General features: G+C 44.8%; 1 protein-coding gene across 2 annotated transcripts in view; it reads right to left on the bottom strand.

Annotated features, from left to right (window-relative positions):
* The window catches only part of CCSER1 (coiled-coil serine rich protein 1), a 690,560-nt gene that overhangs the window by 557,890 nt on the left and 113,206 nt on the right, over positions 1–19,464 (bottom strand). For both annotated transcript variants that reach the window (XM_033160591.1, XM_033160592.1), the window contains exons 2-3: positions 4,106–5,501; positions 2,611–2,798 (exon numbers count right to left, since the gene is read on the bottom strand). In XM_033160591.1, coding sequence (XP_033016482.1) covers positions 2,611–2,798; positions 4,106–5,459 — 1,542 coding nt within the window. In that variant the 5' untranslated portion in view covers positions 5,460–5,501. The remainder of the gene's footprint in view (positions 1–2,610; positions 2,799–4,105; positions 5,502–19,464) is intronic.

Genomic DNA, 19,464 nt, shown 5'->3' on the forward strand with positions numbered 1-19,464 from the left:
TTACCAGTAATCCTCCTGTTTCTCCCAAGTTTCCAACGGTCTTCAAGTCCATTTTGTATTCAACATTTCCCTCCTGGCTTGAACAAATGCTTCGATGCAGTACGGTGCTCATGGTGCACACAAAACAAAGTGATGGAATTTGCTTCAAGACGTGGGGTTTAAATGGCTCAAACAAACTATTAATAAAACTCATGGAGGGAAAGTCTATCCACGACTACTACTAATGATAGCTACAGGCAACCTGCAGGCAGAGTACAAGTGTGCCTCCAAATCATCCTGTTGTTGGGGAGTAACAATGGGAGATTATTGTGTTCATTCCCTGCTTGGGTGCTTCCCAGAGATGTCGGGCAATATGAAAAACAGGATGCTGTACTAAATGGTTCACTGGTCTTATCCAGCTTTATTTATGTTACTGTATTCTGTTGTTGTTGTTGTTATATTACCTATTCCAATACCATTCCAGAAAAGATTTTGTACCTCTTGCCAGACACTGATCTTAGGGTAACTCACAAGATTTCTCTTTCTGCCCTAGCTGTAATGAAAATCCAGGCAAGAGCTATTAATGAGATTGCAGTTGGCTGCTTTTGGGGTGCTCTTATTTAACCATAATATCTTTTAATAACTAATGTTTTTTATCTGTATTAAACTTCACCCTTACAATATGTAAGGTTTATATATGTTATATGTGATTTACGTAGTATCGTTATGATGTAGGTTTTTATATGGTTCTAGGTGGCAATGTGGTTTTATGCAGTATTTTATACTGTTGGTTCTTGTATTGTACCTATTTATCTGATATGTGAACGGCCCATGGCCCAAGCATTAGTAAACTACTACTATTGCTACATTAGTAGTAATGTAGGGAAGTGAGAGCTGGACCATAAAGAAGACTGATCGCCGAAGAATTGATGCTTTTGAATTATGGTACTGGAGGAGACTCTTGAAAGTCCCATGGACTTCAAGAAGATCAAACCTATCCATTCTTAAAGAAATCAGCCCTGAGTGCTCACTAGAAGGACAGATCCTGAAGTTGAGGCTCCAGTACTTTGGCCACCTCATGAGAAGAGAAGACTCCCTAGAAAAGACCCTGATGTTGGGAAAGATGGAGGGCACAAGGAGAAGGGGACGACAGAGGATGAGATGGTTGGACAGTGTTCTCGAAGCTACTAACATGAGTTTGGCCAAACTGCGAGAGGCAGCGAAAGATAGGCGTGCCTGGTGTGCTCTGGTCCATGGGGTCACGAAGAGTCGGACACAACTGAACAACAACAACAATTGCTATATTGCCCACCATTCACCCTGAGGTCCCTGGGAGAGTTGTAAGAAATAAGGTGGGACCTAAAACTATACACCCCTCAAGTGTCAAAAACATCTTCAGCATTCACCAGAAGCTGTACAGTGATGGTGCCAGATGCGCCACTGTGGGGAGGGAGTGCCACAACTTAGGGGCTGCCACAAAGAAGGCCCTCTCCTCAGCCCCCCCCCCCCCCAAGTCTCTGAGTGCAGAGGATCTACCAACAGGGTCCCCTCTGCCAATCTTAGCACCCAAGAGGGTCTGTAGGGAAAGTGGCAGTCTTTCAGGTATTTGGGGTCTGAGTCGTTTAGTGCCTTGAATTGGGCCTGGAAATGAACAGCTGGGAGATCTAGAAGGAACCCCAGATAGTAATCTGACTGCTGCATTTTGAACCCATTGATGTTTCTGTGTTGGCTTCAAGGTAAAGCGTAGAGCGCAGTGCAGTAATGCAATCTGGAAGTTACCAGAAAACTGAGTGTCTTAGAATCATAGAGTTGGAAGAGACCACAAGGGCCATCCAGTCCAACCCGCTGCCAAGCAGGAAACTCTTGGCTGAGTTGTCTCTGCCTGACAGAGTTGTCTCTTAGCAAACTAGGCAGAGCTGAAAAAACACACTCCTAGCCAGCAAGGGTGACAGTGTTGAATCTAGGAGCATCCCCAAGTTCTGATCCTGCTCCTTCCAGAGGAGCGCAACCCCTTTCCAAGGTCAGCTGCCTTCCCACCTCACATATGTAAGAACTCAGAGCATGTAACACTTCTGCCTGTTTGAACTAAGCATGGTTGCACTATTGGCTAGATGGGTCCCTTACTGGCCTTTGAGCCTTGACAAAAGTGGCACCTTGTTCAATACCCCAGGCATCTTTTCTGTGTGGCACATGTACCTGTTAAAGGAATAAAGAAGACAAATCTGATCTCATGTGGTGTGTTCCCCGGCCTCACACTCCTATTCAGGAAATTGGGCAGATGGTCCACAGACAGAGTCGGCCTCAGAGCTGGAGCAGAGCCAGTTACAGTGGCAAAATCAACTTTGGAGCTGGCAGCATTATAACCTGAAGGGATGGTAGCTCAAAACATGCATAGCAAACAAAGACAAAGGGAGTTCACAACCTCACAACCTCGTTACAGATTTCTACTTGTATTTTACGTCTTGTGAAAATTTCATTGGGCACTACCTGACCTTGTCATTCCTTTGTAAACTTCAATACCACGTTAGCTGTCACTTTCCCCACTTCCCATTTGTCACTAAGAACAAGAGGGAAAGAAGCAATGATCACCTGAAGAAAATGTCCCCAAATGCTAAAGTACTGCAAACCTACCATGCTGTTCATTTTAGATGAAGAGGAGCCCGTTCTCTGCTTTCTCAAGCTGTTCATTTCTTCTGGGTTTCCATCCTTTGGTTTCAAGATCATCCGGCTGCTCCCAGCAGTGCCTTCCGAGGAGGATCTCAGGCGTTTTTCTATGAATCTTCCTTCTCGGTATGGGCTAAAACTACTAGCAAGATTCACTGTGGGATGAGGAGGAGAGGGGAGAGATGCAGTCAGCACACAAAAGCTATTGAACATTTCTTTAACTCAAAGCCATGTTACTCTGAAGTAAGTTAGCTGTGGCAGGTTGAATCTTGACTGAGGCCCACAGCACTGCATTCAGACAAGAAATGTACAGGAGGGACACCAATACATGCTGAAGGATTGGGTGAATTGGCCAATTATATAATTCACTTCCTGAGAAGGCAACAAGAAGCAAGAGGGGTTGCACTGGTCCCAGGGTACGGTTTGAAGGCACATGAGGCTGCCATCTTGTTGAAGCTAAGCAGGTCTGGGTCTGGCCAGTTCCTGGATGGGTGACCCCTAGAAACACCCATGTATGCCTCCTTGGGTTCCATGACGGAGGATAATCAGACGGAAGTTCATGATTCAGTGGGAACAGCTATAACTCAGTGGTAAAGCATCTACTTCTTGTGCAGAAGATCCCAGGTTCAATCCCCAGCTTCCCTAGGTACAGCTATGAAACACCCGTCTCTAACAGCTACTGCCATTCAGCTGGTGGATAAGGCAACTTCCTCTGTTCCTCCCTAAGCGATGTATAAATGTAAGAAAATAAAATATAGCAAAAACCTTTTCCTCCCCGCAATGAATTTTGTAAAATGCTAGTAAATCAAGTGAATGTTCTTTAAATTCTACATATTAATATTCATAAAATATGCCTGTATCTTGAAAGGAACTGGTGACAAATTGGACTCCAGTGAGAATCAGGAAAAGAGGCAGGAGAGAAGGAAGAAGTGTGCAGTGCAGAAAATGTCCACTCTGGTGAAAGTCATAGGAATAGTAATTTACACCCCCTCCCATGCTCCCCCTAAGTTGAATGTGTCCCCTTTCACATGAGATCAGAGGTGGGGAACCGGCGACCTTCCAGATGGTGCTGGTCTACAACTCCCATCAGCCTCCCCAACCATTGACCATGCTGGCTTGGGCTGGCAAGAGCTGGAGTCCAACAGCACCTGGAAGGCAACAGGTTCTCAACCCCAGCATTGCACAATAATTCTGTCCATCTGGGCCCTGGGCTGCAAATCAGCCTTTCTATAATATGGATCCGCTACTCTGTGCCATTTCAAAAGTGCAGCATGCCAACTCCTCCAGGGTCATAATAGGTAGAGGTTACCATAATTCCATCATTTGACATTTCTCCAGGAACTTTAGCCCACAGACACCAAAGGCCTAGAAGACAGCCCCCTAGCTTAATGCCATTTTAAAATAATACTTCAAAACTTCCACCCAGTTAAATAGGAGACAACAGAAGAGTTATTATTTGTACCTTTTATTTCATATGCTTGCTGGGCTTGAAAAGGCTGCGGTTCTGAAGACAAAGGAATAATCTTCGACTCAATTACTGGGATGGTTTCTCTAATATGTTCCGGTGCTTTAACTTCTTGTTGGTCTCTAGGTAGTCCCTGTGCTTTGGGGGAACATTCAGTTACTTCCCCCTGGTTTAAGACAAAGGGTTTTAATTGTGCTTCAGCTCCTGAGTTTGCTTCTTCGGGATGGCTGGTCTGTTTAGCAGGAAGCTCTTGCAATAATACTTTTGCATGGTTTCGGTTAGAATCAAGGGTTTCGGATATGGCACTAGTTTCATTGAGCAGTCCATTTCTGGCCCTGTGACTTCTGGGCGATAGAACAGCACAATGAGGAACACTTTCTGCATGATCCATCTTCCTTAAAAGAACAGGAGGAGGAAGAGGAGGAGCAGCGGAAGCAGCAACAGCAGCAGTAATGGGATTGAGGAAGATTTGAGAGGTAGAAACATTGTGGGCAAAGGCTTCCCCGTGCAAATTCCCGCAGTTGGGCAGTCCGTCGACCTCCGAGACAGAATCTTCTGTCAGTGCTAGAAACTCGGAAGGCGTCTGGACCGTGGTCAGGTCAGCAGAGAGCAGCGGCGACTGCAAAGAGCTGCCTGCACATTCTATTATGTCAGCAGAACACGGGGAGGAAGACTTTGCTGACACAGGCTCGCTTTCAACACTGGGCTTAATGTCCAACAAGCAAGAAGATGGCTGCACGCAGGAAATGGACTGGCTTTGAGGGACTGGCTTTGAAAACCTGTAGTGTGTCGAGAAGGATTTGGGGAGAAGTTTCCTTGAGGAATGTTTAATGGAGGCCCTGCTTTGGTCCTCTGCAAAGCCAGAGTCGTCCCCTTCATTCTTCCCAGACCTTATGCAATTTATGAAGACGTTTTTATTGGTTGATGGCTCCCTCCCCTTCTCAAAGTCCTCCGTCAAAGACCTGGTGATCTTCTTGCTCCGAGAACTCCCAAAGCCGACCGAATGCCTCCCTCTGTGCTTCACATGCTCCTCCAAACCGAGTTTCTGCAAAGTGCCGTGGCCAGACTGAGCACCATTCAAAATGCCCACGTTCTGCCCTGGAGAATCAGCTTTGGGTTCACTCCCCTTCTTGTGGTGGTGGAAGCTGATGGAAGGCGTGCGGAAGAGGCTCCTGCGCTTGCCGGTGCTACCTGAGCTGGAGTTGGTGCTGGAGGGAGAAGAGCTGTGGACACCAACAGTATTGCTAGAAGTTGGTGAGGACGGGAGGGAATCGTGCCGCCGGCTAATACTTCTCCTGAATATTGGCAGCCGGGACACAATGATTGAACGCCTCGATCCTGAGTCCCCCATCAGGACCTCAATTCCTTGGCCAGGATCAGCCTATGTTAAAATCTGTATGAGTGGAGAAGAGGAGACATGTGTTACTATTGCTTTCAGACTCAGGAGAAAACAGCGAAATTCAGATACAGTGGAACCTCGGAAGCTCAACGCCTTGAAACTCGTACATTTTGGCTCCCAAACGATCAAAAACCGGAAGTGAGTGTTCCAGTTTTTGAATGATTTTCAGAAGTTGAATGTCCGGTGTGGCTTCCGATTGCGTGCAGGAAGTTCCTGCAGCCAATCGGAAGCCACGCCTTGGTTCTTGAACTGTTCCGGGAGTTGAACGGACTCCCAGAACAGATAAAATTCAAGAACCAAGGTACGAATGTATTCAGATATTACCCCCCAAAAGTATGTCTACAGTTAACTTAGTGTTTCTCAAAATGAGCAGCTACCCATGGAGAACTACCGGTAAATAAGCAATGGAGAGACTCCAGCTTTCTGGTTCTCTTGAGCAGCTTTTGCCAACCATGCTACCCTCCAGATGCTCTGTGCTGTTTGCCCAGTTGTGTTGGGTGTTGCTGATGGGAGTTGTAGTCCAAAACTTCAGTAGGCAGTGCCTGGTTTGCAAAGACTGTTTTAGAGTCATTTGCATTTTTTCAATGGGCCTATAGAAGAGAGAACCCATAAGGGAGTTATTGAGGAAACCAGGCAAACTAGGCTCCATAAAGTTAAATGGTGTGTATCTCTACCTAAGTACTGTAAGTTCATTTTTCATCTCGCCCCTGAGACCTGCTCCCCAGCCAGCATTAAATTCTAACAAGTACATCTGAGTACAGATTAATCAAACTGATGTTTTAAAAAAGAAAACAAAATATGCAACTAGGAAATCTTCCCAATCTTTCTAATAAAGCAATTTATTTTACAAGGGTTTTTTTAAATAAAAAATTAAAAAATTAAAATCTGCTTTTCAACTACTTATTCCAAACATACTACCACAATTTGTCATGATATGAAATCCACCTTCAGATAAGGCTTGCTTTATCCCTTGTACAACAGGGCTTTTGCAGCGTACATTTAAATGAACATTATTCCTTTACATGCTCAAGCTATCTATTTACTCTCTTCGATTGTCTAAACAAACCACAGGTTGACAAGGCACAGGTCAAAGAAAATGACAGAACTATTACCTCAGAATAAATGCCCATGTAAACAAACCCAACGGACTTCAAAGAAAAATGGCTTAGGAACCCCAGTCAATCCTAAATCTGAGAACTAAAGCCAGAAACAAGCTGTATAACATCTTGTCTACCAAGCCAAACTTACCCCACCAGTCATGTATGGAGGCCACCAGGGCTCAATAAACCTCCTGTTTTTGATACCTCTCTAGGATTGCAAAACTAGAGACATTGTCAAGTGGATGATGGGCCACAGAACATGGCTGGTGGGCTGTCTCAACTGGCTGGGGAAAAAAAGCTGTGAAGGCCAGCTTTAAAAACATAATTTATGTTGCACGCCAACACAATCTCCACAGCAGTGAGAGATTTCAGGGTTCCAGGCACTTACCCAGGGTTCATGTTTCCTTTGGAAATGAGACACAGCAGAGACTGTGGTGTCTTTATGATATATGGTTTGTTTACACATCTATACAACCTGAGCACTGCACTCCAAGAGGGTCCTACTTCTCCCATAGGCTGAGTCCTGGGTTCAAGCAGACATCCGACATCCTGCCTGTTGCCCTGCAGCTTGCCTTGTTCTCCCAGTCACATAACTCCTAACTTTGCACTAGGCAGCTGCCTAGATTGCTTCTCCGTTACATCACCGCTTACTGACTGAAAACCTCTTCCTAGAGCACACCGGGCAAACTGCAATCCTGAAACTCTGCTACTCGCCTTTGCTCTTCTACCTGATTCTGAGCTCACCCATTTCCCAGCTGGCACAGATTCTCTGCTTTGTTAATCACCCATCTCCCTGCCCCCCCCCCGGCTCTGGCCATTATCAGGCTGGCTATTAAGGGGTCTGACTTCCAGTTTATTTCTCCAAGCATTGATTAAATTTCAGCAGTTGCTAAAGCCAGGCACCCACAAACTCTGCAACCAAAAACACATAACAATAATATCCAACCCAAACCGCCACAGCTAAAAAAACGAAATTGCCTCGATAATCACACATAAGCTTTAGAGTCTGTTTATTTCCCACTGAAGAAATTAACTTTATGTTAGGTCTTTTCATATTCCAATTTCCCATCATTATTTGTCATTTTTATGGTGGTTTTCTCTGTGCACAGTGCTTTGCAATTCTCATCTTAAATATCCTCATTTTAAAAAGATCCTAAGAGGAAGCTAGAACCAGAGAGACCCTGGCATCCCACGGATCACCCAGGGAGCTTCCCAGCTAAGTAAGGATTTGAATGAGCACAAGACACCAACCAACACCCCAAACGCGACTCATTTATCTACTGCAAGAGTGTAAACCCCCCCCCTCGGTTAAACAATTGCTAATTCGAACGTAACGTAATCGTTTTTCCACAGCCTTTTTCATTCCATGAATTTCATCTTGTAACTTTTGCTGAAATCAATCTGCAGCATTTCAGCTTCGAAAGAGATGTGTGTTTGCTGCGTGCATCAAATAATCAGCATTCATGTAGCTGTTTCAAGCCTTCCATGCACTTCATAGGTTATTTCTGTGGACCTTACAAAAGCACTGATCTCAGGCAAGGGCAGGCCGGGCTACGGGAGAGTAGAGCTCTGATGGTGCTTCAGTAAGCATAAAACTGAGACTGAACTCTGTACACTCCTGACCGGGAATCGACAGGTTCCCTCCCTGCTGGACTCCAGCCACTTGACAAACACTTTCCTGTTTCAGTAGGCATTTTTAGGCAGCTTTCTGTTTCTATGATGAATTAAGGGAGCTGAGAGTTATTAGGTGACCCCTGTTCCCCAGAGTGGTTTAACAAACAATCCCTCTTCAAAGGGAAAAGTATCTCTGTGAGCTACTAACAACTCTTAGCACCCATTGCAAGCTGCAGTTCCCATAATTCTTTGGAGGAAGCAACGACTGTTTAAAAATTGGTATCATACTGCTTTATGGTGTGAACATAACAGCAGAGACTTTGCATCAGAGGAAGGGAAGGGAAAGAGAGATGGAGAAACAGAAGAAGAAGAAGAGTTTTGGATTTGATATCCCGCTAACATTATCCTTTCCCTTCCTCCCCCACAACAAACACTCTGTGAGGTGAGTGGGGCTGAGAGACTTCAGAGAAGTGTGACTAGCCCAAGGTCACCCAGCAGCTGCATGTGGAGGAGCGGAGACGCGAACCCGGTTCCCCAGATAACGAGTCTACCGTTCTTAACCACTACACCACACGGAAGGATGCTGATCAAGAGCTTGGGGAGAGTTATGGATTTAACAGCCAAAACATTAACCTGTGTTTATCCCTATCAAAACTGATGGGGAACCCAGGACCCTGGAGCAAATACTGGGTCCTCCAATGGTCCTGGCAGGACCTACCAGCACTGCTGCCTGCCCTGGGATACTCAACATAGCCCAGTGCAAGCTGCAGTTTTAATTTCTAATGCCCAAGCAATGTTACATTTACTGGTAGGTACTCTAGGATTTTGCTAGACCCCCACTGCAACCTGGAGTCAGCCTTAATGTGTGAAATAAAGATGGGATATCGAGCTTCATAGACATGCGCTCACATGAGACCACCTAAAATGAAGTCCTGCCTGAGGGATAACCTGAACCAGGGGCTTGCCAGCTCTTATGATATACAGTACAGTGGTACCTCGGGTTACAAACACTTCAGGTTACAGACTCCGCTAACCGGGAAGTAGTACCTTGGGTTAAGAACTTTGCCCCAGGATGAGAACAGAAATTGCGCGGCGGAATGAATTAAGTTCGTAACCAGAGGTACCACTGTACTGCATCAGCTCTCCCACTTATGATACATTCCTGGTTGAAAAAAGTACCCCAAAATGCTGCTTTTTCAGCAAAACAAAACAAAAAAGACCACAGAAGATTTTATTCCTTTATTTTAACTGCTGACACTGCCGGTTTTAATTCAGCATACGCAAGACACTGTGGATTCCCTCTGGTGTGCTTTTTTTTTTTAAGGACATAATTATTTTTATGCATGCAGAACCAGAAGTCGGAATCGCAGCCCCGAGGGGAAAGAAAACTGCAGCTCCAACCTTCGTCAGGACTTATGAGTGCACCGTGTCATGTTACGTCCTACAGGAACCTAACACTGGGAAGGCTGGTCCTCAGAGGTCTGTATTCCACTCATAAAATAAGAGGCTGGCAAAGCACTTTACATAGAAGCTTTTACTCTTCTAATGAATTGTCCATATGTTGAGACAGAGCTGCACACATTTTATGGAGGATAAACACCATCTATCAGGAACGCAGACAAAAGAAGAGCCAGGAGAGGGAAAACATGTTCTCTCCTTGTAAGTTACAAACATGCACACAAGTGATCTCAGATAACTGTGTTCCCAATTTTTCCACTAAGTTTCTTAGAGTGAGGGCCAAGCAATGTGTTCAGAAATATCATATGCCACCTCTTAGCATTGCCTGTACCACAGGAAATGCAGATGCAACACAGCATCAAAATGTCTCTGCCAGTAGAATGCTAGAGTGTCAGGGGAAGAAAAACCTCTAATGCAGCCTCTTCCCTGACACACTACTTTTCTACATCCAGATAGATTTTTGTGTGGGAAACGTTCCAGTATGTGATCCCTTCACTTGTATTTTGAGGTACAGTGGTACCCTGGGATGTAGACACGATCCGTTCCAGGGTGCCATTCGCACCCCGAAAAGTCCGCATCTCGAGTGGTGATATTGCAAATGCTTCTGTGCATGTGCAAACCGCACAGAGCACTTCTGCAGGGCGAAACCCGGAAGTAAACACTTCCAGGTTTGCCGCATTCGCAACCCGTGCCGAACACAACCCGCTGCGAACGTAACCAGAGGCACTACAATCCAGAGAGAGCAAGACCATACAATACACAGGCCAATGCTGAAGACATTGTTGTTCCCACAGAACATTTTTGAAATAGACTGTTCCATAGCTTTGAAATCCAGAAAGCATGCTTTCATGCACACATTACAAATAGGTAATTTGTGTGTGATGTAACATCTCCCTGACAAATGCAAAACTTTTTCAACATTCAAGCAGATCACACTTGCAAAACACACACACACACACACACACACACACACACACACACACACAAAAACAAAACCCCAGTACAACCCATTCAAAATTGTCTTTTGTGACAGGCAACTTGGCAGCCACACCTGGCAGGTCAGCTGCAGTATAAGGTGAGAATTCAGTGCACACCAGCAAGCATTGCACATAGTGAGAAAATAAGCAGCGTACCTGTTAAAATAGGTATAGTTGAAGGCTATGCACTAGGGAGGTAATGAAAGGTAAGGCTTGCAGGAGTCAAAACTTTGCTCCTTCCTGATATTTGTATTGACAAAGGGCCATTTTCCCGACACTGAAATAGACAGGGAAGTTTCTGCTCACATGGACATCCAGTTGCACAGCACAGCCCTCAGTCAGGACAAGCGTGTCTCCACAATGAGAAGCATCTTTTTCAGCTAACCATCGTTACTATAATGTCAATCACCATAGTGCATTAGAAACTGGTGACTTTGCCCTGGAGAGCTTACAAATCTAAAATTGCAACCCCCTTTAGCAAGAAACTAGGACATATCCCAGCCCAGTCAGAAGAAGGAACAGGTACTCCAGCACCCCCAAAGATTTTGCATCAGTTCACTTGGAGGCCATAGAAAGCACTGATCCTGCATGTGCATTTACTTGAAACATATGCAAAAGTTCGAGTCCCTTTGGGGCACACAAAGGAAATTCTTGCATCCCTACTTGGAATGTATAGTCACACACAACAGGCTGTATGCTGCTTTTGGGGGGGAAATCTCAAATTCTGGGCTGTGACCATTGAATTATTTTTGAGGGAGCTCACCTCAAAATTCTAGTCACAAGGATAAAGCAGACCATTTTTGAATTACACACAGATGTGTGTTTCCTTGATCCTGCGTTAAATGTCTGTAAATCCCAATCTATGTGCTTCCTTCTAATAAGCAGACAGTGTCAGGATTTACAAAGATCAAGAATGGGTAAAGCAATTTTGAAGCTTCAGATGAAAGGAAATGGTGGCTAATCTTTCAAAAAACCCACTGGTGATATTTGAATAAAGCCTGAGGTGGATTCTATTGAGGTTTCAGCTTCATTGGCAGCAAAACACAAAGTTGATTCTCTCCCCCCCCCCCGGCCCCCCGTTTTTATAGAACTTTAAACTAAAGAAAACAAGCTTTCAAAAGTTATCAAAAGCAAACAAGCATTTCATTATAATGTTGTTTGATCACTTAAGAACAGGTAACAAAGCAATGTTTCAGGGTTGGAGAAAGTAAGCCAGAGGCAGTCAATGCATGAAATCCAGATGTTTGCTACAGAGAGCTGATGTGCTGCAGAAAAAGCTCCCACAGAAGCTGAAGTCAGGCAACTTCTACAGGTCACCAAATTGACCATCCCTGGAGGAAGCAACACGGGGACATTGCGAAATAGATATACCTTCAGAATTATGAGCTAATTACATTTCCCAAACTCCAAACAGAAAATTACGTATTTCTCCCCTTCCCTGACCTCCACCATGTTATTCAGCTGTCTCCAAAATGGTAAAGAAAATTGAGCAAAAGGAGCGGCTCAGGGAGGGAACTGAATATCCATTTATTTTTCATCCTCAGTTGCCGTGTAGATGCTTTGGACAATGAATTTTTCTCCCATTTGTCTTCTCTATATTGCACATCCCAGCTATCTTTTAGCAATCCAACACAGATGGAAGGCCGAACGGAAATCTCTCTCCATTCCAGTAGGAAGCAAAGGAACGTGCATAATACAGCAGATAATGCCACCGGCTCTGCTTTTATCATCATACAAGCAATCCCGAAAGAATCTCTCTGGGAAGACCTTCAGTGTTTCTCACGAAAACTGGAAAAATGACTTGGCTGAATGAGCAGAAAGCTTGCTCTGTTTGCCGCTGGGAAGAAATATGAGGATGATGCAGTGGCGAGAAGGATTGGTTTCCCTTGCTCCCAGAGCTCTAAAAACAGATGCACCAACTGGTGCATAAGAAACAATCTGAAAACAGGATGTGAACACTTTCCTACTTTGTTGACATCCTTTGAACAAAGAAAGCAGTCAGGGTGGAAAGCAGCCATCAGGTGGGAAAGTCAGATGATTGGCCCTTGCAACCTACATGGTTGTCTCAAACATACCTACTTCTGAGCAGCAATGGAATCACACCATGAGAGAAGCAGCTCTTGTGCAATCATATGTTAACTTATGTATGGGGCCAAAGGATTCTGTGTTAACAGTAGTTCTCCAACTTTTTTTTTTAAATTACCACAGTTAGAGTCACAGAGTGTGTGCATGGTGACCATGGTGTGGTGTCTCAGTTCATTAATATCGCCATAAAAATTATTTCAGCACACCACAACCTACAAAGAGAGTTGGCATGAAAATTGATTTCTATCTTGAATTTGCTTCTTATAGAACAGGAATCATGATCTACCAATAGATCCCCGGCTGATCCTGGTAGATCACGGGACGCTTATTGATTGTGGGATTAAATAGAGTTTACCGAAAGTTAACAAATAAAAGCTCAACAACTCTGGGCAATCCACCCACCCACCCCACGCACGCTCCTCCTCCCTCCAATGACACTGGGTAGATCACTGCCGGTTTTTTATACTGGGAGTAGATTCCAGTCTCTTGGGAGTTGGACGTTCCTGTTATAGAATAAAGAACAATGAAACTGAAATTGAACTTGCAATAAAATTGAAATTGCAATGCTAACATTGAACCAATATATTTAAAATAAATAAATAAAAGGTTTTCTGAGTCGCCTCCTGTCATGGGTCCTGAAAGTAACAGCGCTTTAAATCCCCATGCCAACACATGGGATACCCAAAGGAATGTTTATTTTTAAAATTTGTATTAAATTTGTATACTGCCTTTCACCTGAAGATCCTAGGGTGGTTCCCTTCCAATCTTCGGTTCCTTACTCACGATTGTTTATCCTACATTCTCCTCTTTCCTTCCATCTTATACCTGGCAGCCTCTTATGGCCAATAATACCAATGTCTGGCTGCTCTCCCATTCTGAGTCTTCCCGCATCACTCCAGAGGGGTGGTGGCCAATCTCAACAGCACCCTCATTACCATAAGCCTCAGAGGATGGACATGCCATCCTCCCCACAGTCACCCAACCTGAGTACGGTTAGTTCAAGTTAAGTGGGAAGGCTTGTGTTCTGTTCTGAGAGCCAGTGTGGTGTAGTGGTTAAGAGCGGTAGACTCGTAATCTGGGGAACCGGGTTTGTGTCTCCGCTCTTCCACATGCAGCTGCTGGGTGACCTTGGGCTAGTCACACTTCTTTGAAGTCTCTCAGCATCACACACCTCACAGACTGTTTGTGGTGGGGGAGAAAGGGAAAGGAGATTGTTAGCCGCTTTGAGACTCCTTCGGGTAGTGATAAAGCGGGATATCAAATTCAAACTCTTCTTCTTCTTCTGAATGTGATGTTTAAGTTTTAAGACTGTGAAGCTGTTTGCAGGGAACCGCTTCTGGGATCAAGGACTCCTACGGGTCGAGAGACAAGCCGTCTTTTTATTTCATTCCTTTGTCTTTACAGAACTGTGATGCCCTTTTCTTCAAGTGGTGAAGATGGCTTTTTTTTTACTGCAGCAGATAGAAGGCAACGGACCACGGCACCAACTCTAATCTCATTACGTCCATTGTTCTTACAGGTTTCAATACTGCCCACGAATTATTTAAGCAATGGATATGATTCCCTAGTCCCTCCAGTTTTTTTATTGGATAAAGGGACAAAGCAGCTAAAGTGCATTGTTTAATTCATTAATTTCTCTGACAGGCAGCATTTCAGAAGTGTCCTTAATTGTCTGTGTTTGCAGCTAAGGGGCGGGGGAGAAGAGGCTGATTTTGATCAGGCCATTGTGATGATGATACTGGAAGCATCTACAGAAAGACAAATAATGAGCAAAACACAGTATTTTTAAAAGAGCATTTAATTGCTGAGTATGATTAATGAAGGATTATACGCTGCTGATTTCTTAGTGCTCAGTCTGAGCACAATACAATGTTAAATTAATGTAAATGGGTGCGTAACAAATGAACAATATATAGTTTCTCCACCTGGTTAGCAATTTCAGATGTTATTCACACAAAAAATCATTCCCTTTTCAGTTTCTATACAAGAAACCAAATGCAATTGCTATAGGGAAATAAATTAAAGTGCTTTATTTATTATTAGAGTGGGCAATATATTTTCTGCTTACGAAGGGTAGTTCTATCACCCTCAGAAGCATTGCCAATGCAGGGACCCCTGGTACTGCTACCAGAGCATACACATGGGTAAAGCGTGTATAAAAATGGCAAATCTAGGGTACAACCACATGTGGAATGTTGTGTAAAGTTCTGGTTGCCTCATCTCAAAAAGGAGATTGTGGAGCTGGAAAGGGTTCAGAAAAGAGCACCCATAATGATCCTGGCGATGGGGTGAGTCCCCTAAGAAGAGAAACTACAGCATTTGGGGCACTTTAAGTTTGAAGAAAGGGTATGAGGAGGCATGGCAGAAGTTTATGAAATTCAAAATGGCATAGAACAGGGGTCAGCAACCTAAGGCCCATGGGCTGGAAGCGGCCCGCAAAGGTCATTTGACTGGCCCACGAGCTGCCCCCGAACTGAGGTGCTCGCTTGTGCGCTGTGCTGGTGCAGCAGTGCACAGGGACACGCTTCCGTGGTGCCGAAAATCATGTCTGCGCAGACACCGAAAATTGGTCAGAGGTTGCATGTTTCTGAATTCCAGTTGCTGAGAACAGCAGGAGTGTGGAAAGCTCTAGCATTTGGCTCCTGCTTCCAGGCTTCCCACAGGCATCTGGTTGGACAGGATGTGAGGACAGGATGCTGGACTAAGAAGCTACCTTATATCAAGTCAGGTCATTGGTCCATCTAAGCTCAGTACTGAACACACTGACTGGCAGAGTCTCTTCCAGGGCTTCAGACGGGGCTCTTTCCCAAAATGCTGGGGACTGAGCTTGGGACCTCCTACACGCAAAGCATTTCCTCTAACACTGAGCTGCAGCCTTTCGAAGTTGTCAAAGTCTGGCTGAAGCTCCTTGTGCTGGCGAGCCACAAATGCAGTCTGCGCACCCTCGTCATTTTAGATGCAAGGCAAAGCAGATACTCTGCCATTGAGCTATGGCCAACCAGTGACATGACACAGATATCATGTACGTGTCATTTCACAGCAGGGGTTGCTAATCAGGTACCCTCAAGGAGTTCTGGGGAGCACTGATGCAGGCTGCTTTGCAGTGTAACATAAACAAAACAGGTAGGAAGGGGAGATGGGGGGGAGCTTAGGGTGAGCATGTAAAAGGCCTTTCTGACCCAGTTTCCCCTTCCTACAGGCCAGATCAGAACCAATGCTAAGTCTCCTATCTGGGCAGTGAATCACAGAAGTGGGGAGACCCATTCATAATGTATTTTTTTGTTTGTTTGTTTTCTATTCCCTCCCTTCCCCCCCCCCAAGTTCTCCCTATTTATTTTCCCTGAGTCTGCAAACATGTACACTCGCATGGGAAAATAGTGATAGTTCAAGAAACCAATTTCCATTATGCTGTATGGAGCTGCTGCAGAGTCTCCCCTGTATAAGAAACCTAATTATTCAAATCCATTTGTCAGTCAGTGTAAATCCCCTATACACCAATCCCAGTGCTTCAATATTACTGATGAATTCTATACCTTTAAAACATTATTGTTTAAAAATGAAATAATAAATACATAATTTGGACAAATGTGTATTAAAGCAAGAGAAACGTTTCAAGGGCATGCAACACCCCTTGCCCACTTTGCAATGAGTTCTCTGATTTTGTTTCCTGGCTGGCAAGTGCACGCTTGTTTGTACGTTGTCAAACAAATCAATCCACTATTACTCCATGCATGCTGCTGAGCGTAGCTGCCTCCGGGTGCCAGAGCATGTCACAGATTTTGCTAACAAAGAAGATGCGAAGGAAGCCTCCTCTTGCCAAGACATAAATGGACAGATTGGCCCAGAACTAGCAAAATCAGAGCTTTACGCCACCAGGAGACGTTGCCACATCCACAACTCCAAGCCCCACATATGCAAGGGGCTCCCCAGAGCCTGGTACGCGGAGTGTCACTACAGCCAGTCAGTAATCACGCCATTCAAAGATGGAGTTAACTCTTTATTAGCAAAAAAAAGCACAATCTCCACAGGCTTGGATGAGTGTCAGGCCTAATGAGCAGAGCAGCTCATTCCTACTGTGTCTTCCTCCATGAAAATCAGCTGCTGAGACTGAAAGTCTCCGCCTCTTCACAGCCATCTAAGTCCCCTCCTCTCCAGGGCTTTCCCCCAAGCAACCAAAGACGAAGCCCACATGCCACATGTCTTTGCTCCTCCCGTTTCATACCTCTCCTGGGTCTGGGAGTCAGAGGGGGAGGGGAGCTTGTTGTGGCAGGAGTGGGGGATACTTGTGACTCCTCACTAGCCTGACTCGTTCTGATTCTGGTCTTCTCTCTGACACAGACTCTCCCTGCTCCCTCAGCCCTATTGCCTCTTCAGCTTATGACACCTCCTCTTCCCAGTCTTCTCCTTCTTCTCCCTCGGACCACTCATCGTTGTCCCACCACCACTCCCCTGGTTCTGAGCCTTCTTCCCTTGGTGGTTCCCCAGCTGGTTCCTCCCACCATTCCTCTGTGTCCAACCAGCCAATGACAGAGGAACTATTTCCCTTCAGATAGATAGATAGATAGATGGCTGTGAGAAAGTGCCACCACAGGTGAAGCAGCAGCATAATCGGATCACATTCAAGTGTTGCCAAAAACAAACCAACCCATAATGTATTCTGACACCTTAAAGACTAAAACATTTCTGGCGGCATAAGCTATTATGGACTGTTTTCAGGTTAACTTAAAAGACTTGCTTGTGCTTTTCTGCACCACCAGGTGGAGCAGTGGTTCCAGTTTCTCCCCATTTCTTAAAAAAAAAATCAAACGTGGTATGCCTTTCTTAGCACTTTTAATATTACAAAGCAATTATAGTATTTGGGTCTATAGAATATTTAGGATATAGCCAACAGACTGCATCTGCTTGGGCTTGCACCAGCATACAATACAAAAATGATTTGCATTCCAGAACACAAACATTTTTAAGTATTGCCTAAGAACCAACATTGTTGTTTGCTTGTTTTTTTAAAGTTTGCTAAAACACTGTATAATATATGGGACAAGTGCTAAAACAAGCTAGCACTCAATTGTCCACAACTCAAATTATTTACCGTCTGCTAAGTTAAACCACAGAGCCTAGGGCTTGCCGATCAAAAGGTCAGCAGTTTGAATCCCCGTGACGGGGTGAGCTCCCGTTGCTCGGTCCCTGCTCCTGCCAACCTAGCAGTTCAAAAGCATGAAGTGCAAGTAGATAAATAGATACTGCTCCGGTGGGAAGGTAAACGGCGTTTCCATGTGCTGCTCTGGTTTGCCAGAAGCGGCTTTGTCATGCTGGCCACATGACCCGGAAGCTGTACTCCGGCTCCCTCAGCCAGTAAAGCGAGATGAGCACTGCAACCCCAGAGCCGTCTGCGACTGGGGTTACAACACGGTCAGGGGTCCCTTTACCTTTACCTTTTCAGGTAATACTGGGACAAACTAAATTTCACCCTTGATGTTCAAGAGCTACTTTCAGGCTGCCTCTTAAGATGTCTTAGCTGCTTCAATTACATCTTCAAAAGTAACTCTGGTCACACAGAAGCGGCAAAGCATTTTCACACATGCTGCTAAAAGCTCCTTCATTGCCTTTCATGTATTCTTCTTGCACATGGGTCAATGAGCGATAAGACACAGATCCCAAAAATCTGCCTGCAGCGCAACTGTAATGTCATTAACTCAGCCCTGGAATAAGCCGTGCAATGTGAACTCAGCTCATTATACATTTTATTATGCATGGTCCATATTAAGCACCCAATGGCTGGTGTGCCAAATTTTACAGTCAGGCTGCAGCCTAGATCGCATTCCTGATTATTAAATTATCTGATGGCATCATTGCCAGAGAGGTGTTACAGCTTGATGTGAGGAGGAAAGCAAAAAGCAATCGCCATGACTGAAGGACAAGTGAGAAGCAAGGAATCCCCAGCCCCCACCCACTAGATAGCTCTGATTTATGGTTTGCACAAACCGCACTTGCCCATGACCCATGGTTTGCACAACCGCACTTGCCCATGACCCAGATGAGATGGTAAGCTACACTGTGATCCGTGAAAGAAAGCTCCCAGTCTCTCCTTTAACTTTTGAACAAAGCAAGAACATAGAAAGCCACTTTATACTGAGCCAGGCTATTGGTTCATCTAGCCCAGTATTGCATACACTAACTGGCAGCAGCTCTCCAGGATTTCAGGCAAGGGTCCTTCCCATTCCTACCTGGAACCTTCAGTGTGCAAGAAAATGGAGAGTGAGTGAGCCTGAGCATAACCTTGGTGCATTTTTGTAACAGACCATGGTTTGTAGTTACATCTGAGTGTAACCAATCTGTGTGGTTGTTGGATGGGAAGACATATACAAAAACCAGGGAAATATGCAACATTAAAGCATTTCTCACATATCTTTCTCCATGTTGTGCATGAAATCTAAGGCAATGTTCGACCACATCTTAGTTGGGCTATTGAGAACCAACTAAAATTGGCCGGTGGTCCCATTACAGCTCACAAGCTACTTGCTGGCTACCATCTCTAGTTTGGTTAAAGGAAAACTAATGCAACAATTTGTCAAGTTGCACAAGAAATACCCAAAGTGGCATTTACTATAATATGCTTCCTTGCTATATTTCACTGGCAGTGCTCCTAATAATAAATTCATTGAAGTGCACTTGATGAATTCAGTTCACCATCCACAAAGCTGAAATGGTATACCTGAAACAACC

Source organism: Lacerta agilis, chromosome 9 (genome assembly GCF_009819535.1).
Source record: "Lacerta agilis isolate rLacAgi1 chromosome 9, rLacAgi1.pri, whole genome shotgun sequence".
Taxonomy (NCBI): domain Eukaryota; kingdom Metazoa; phylum Chordata; class Lepidosauria; order Squamata; family Lacertidae; genus Lacerta; species Lacerta agilis.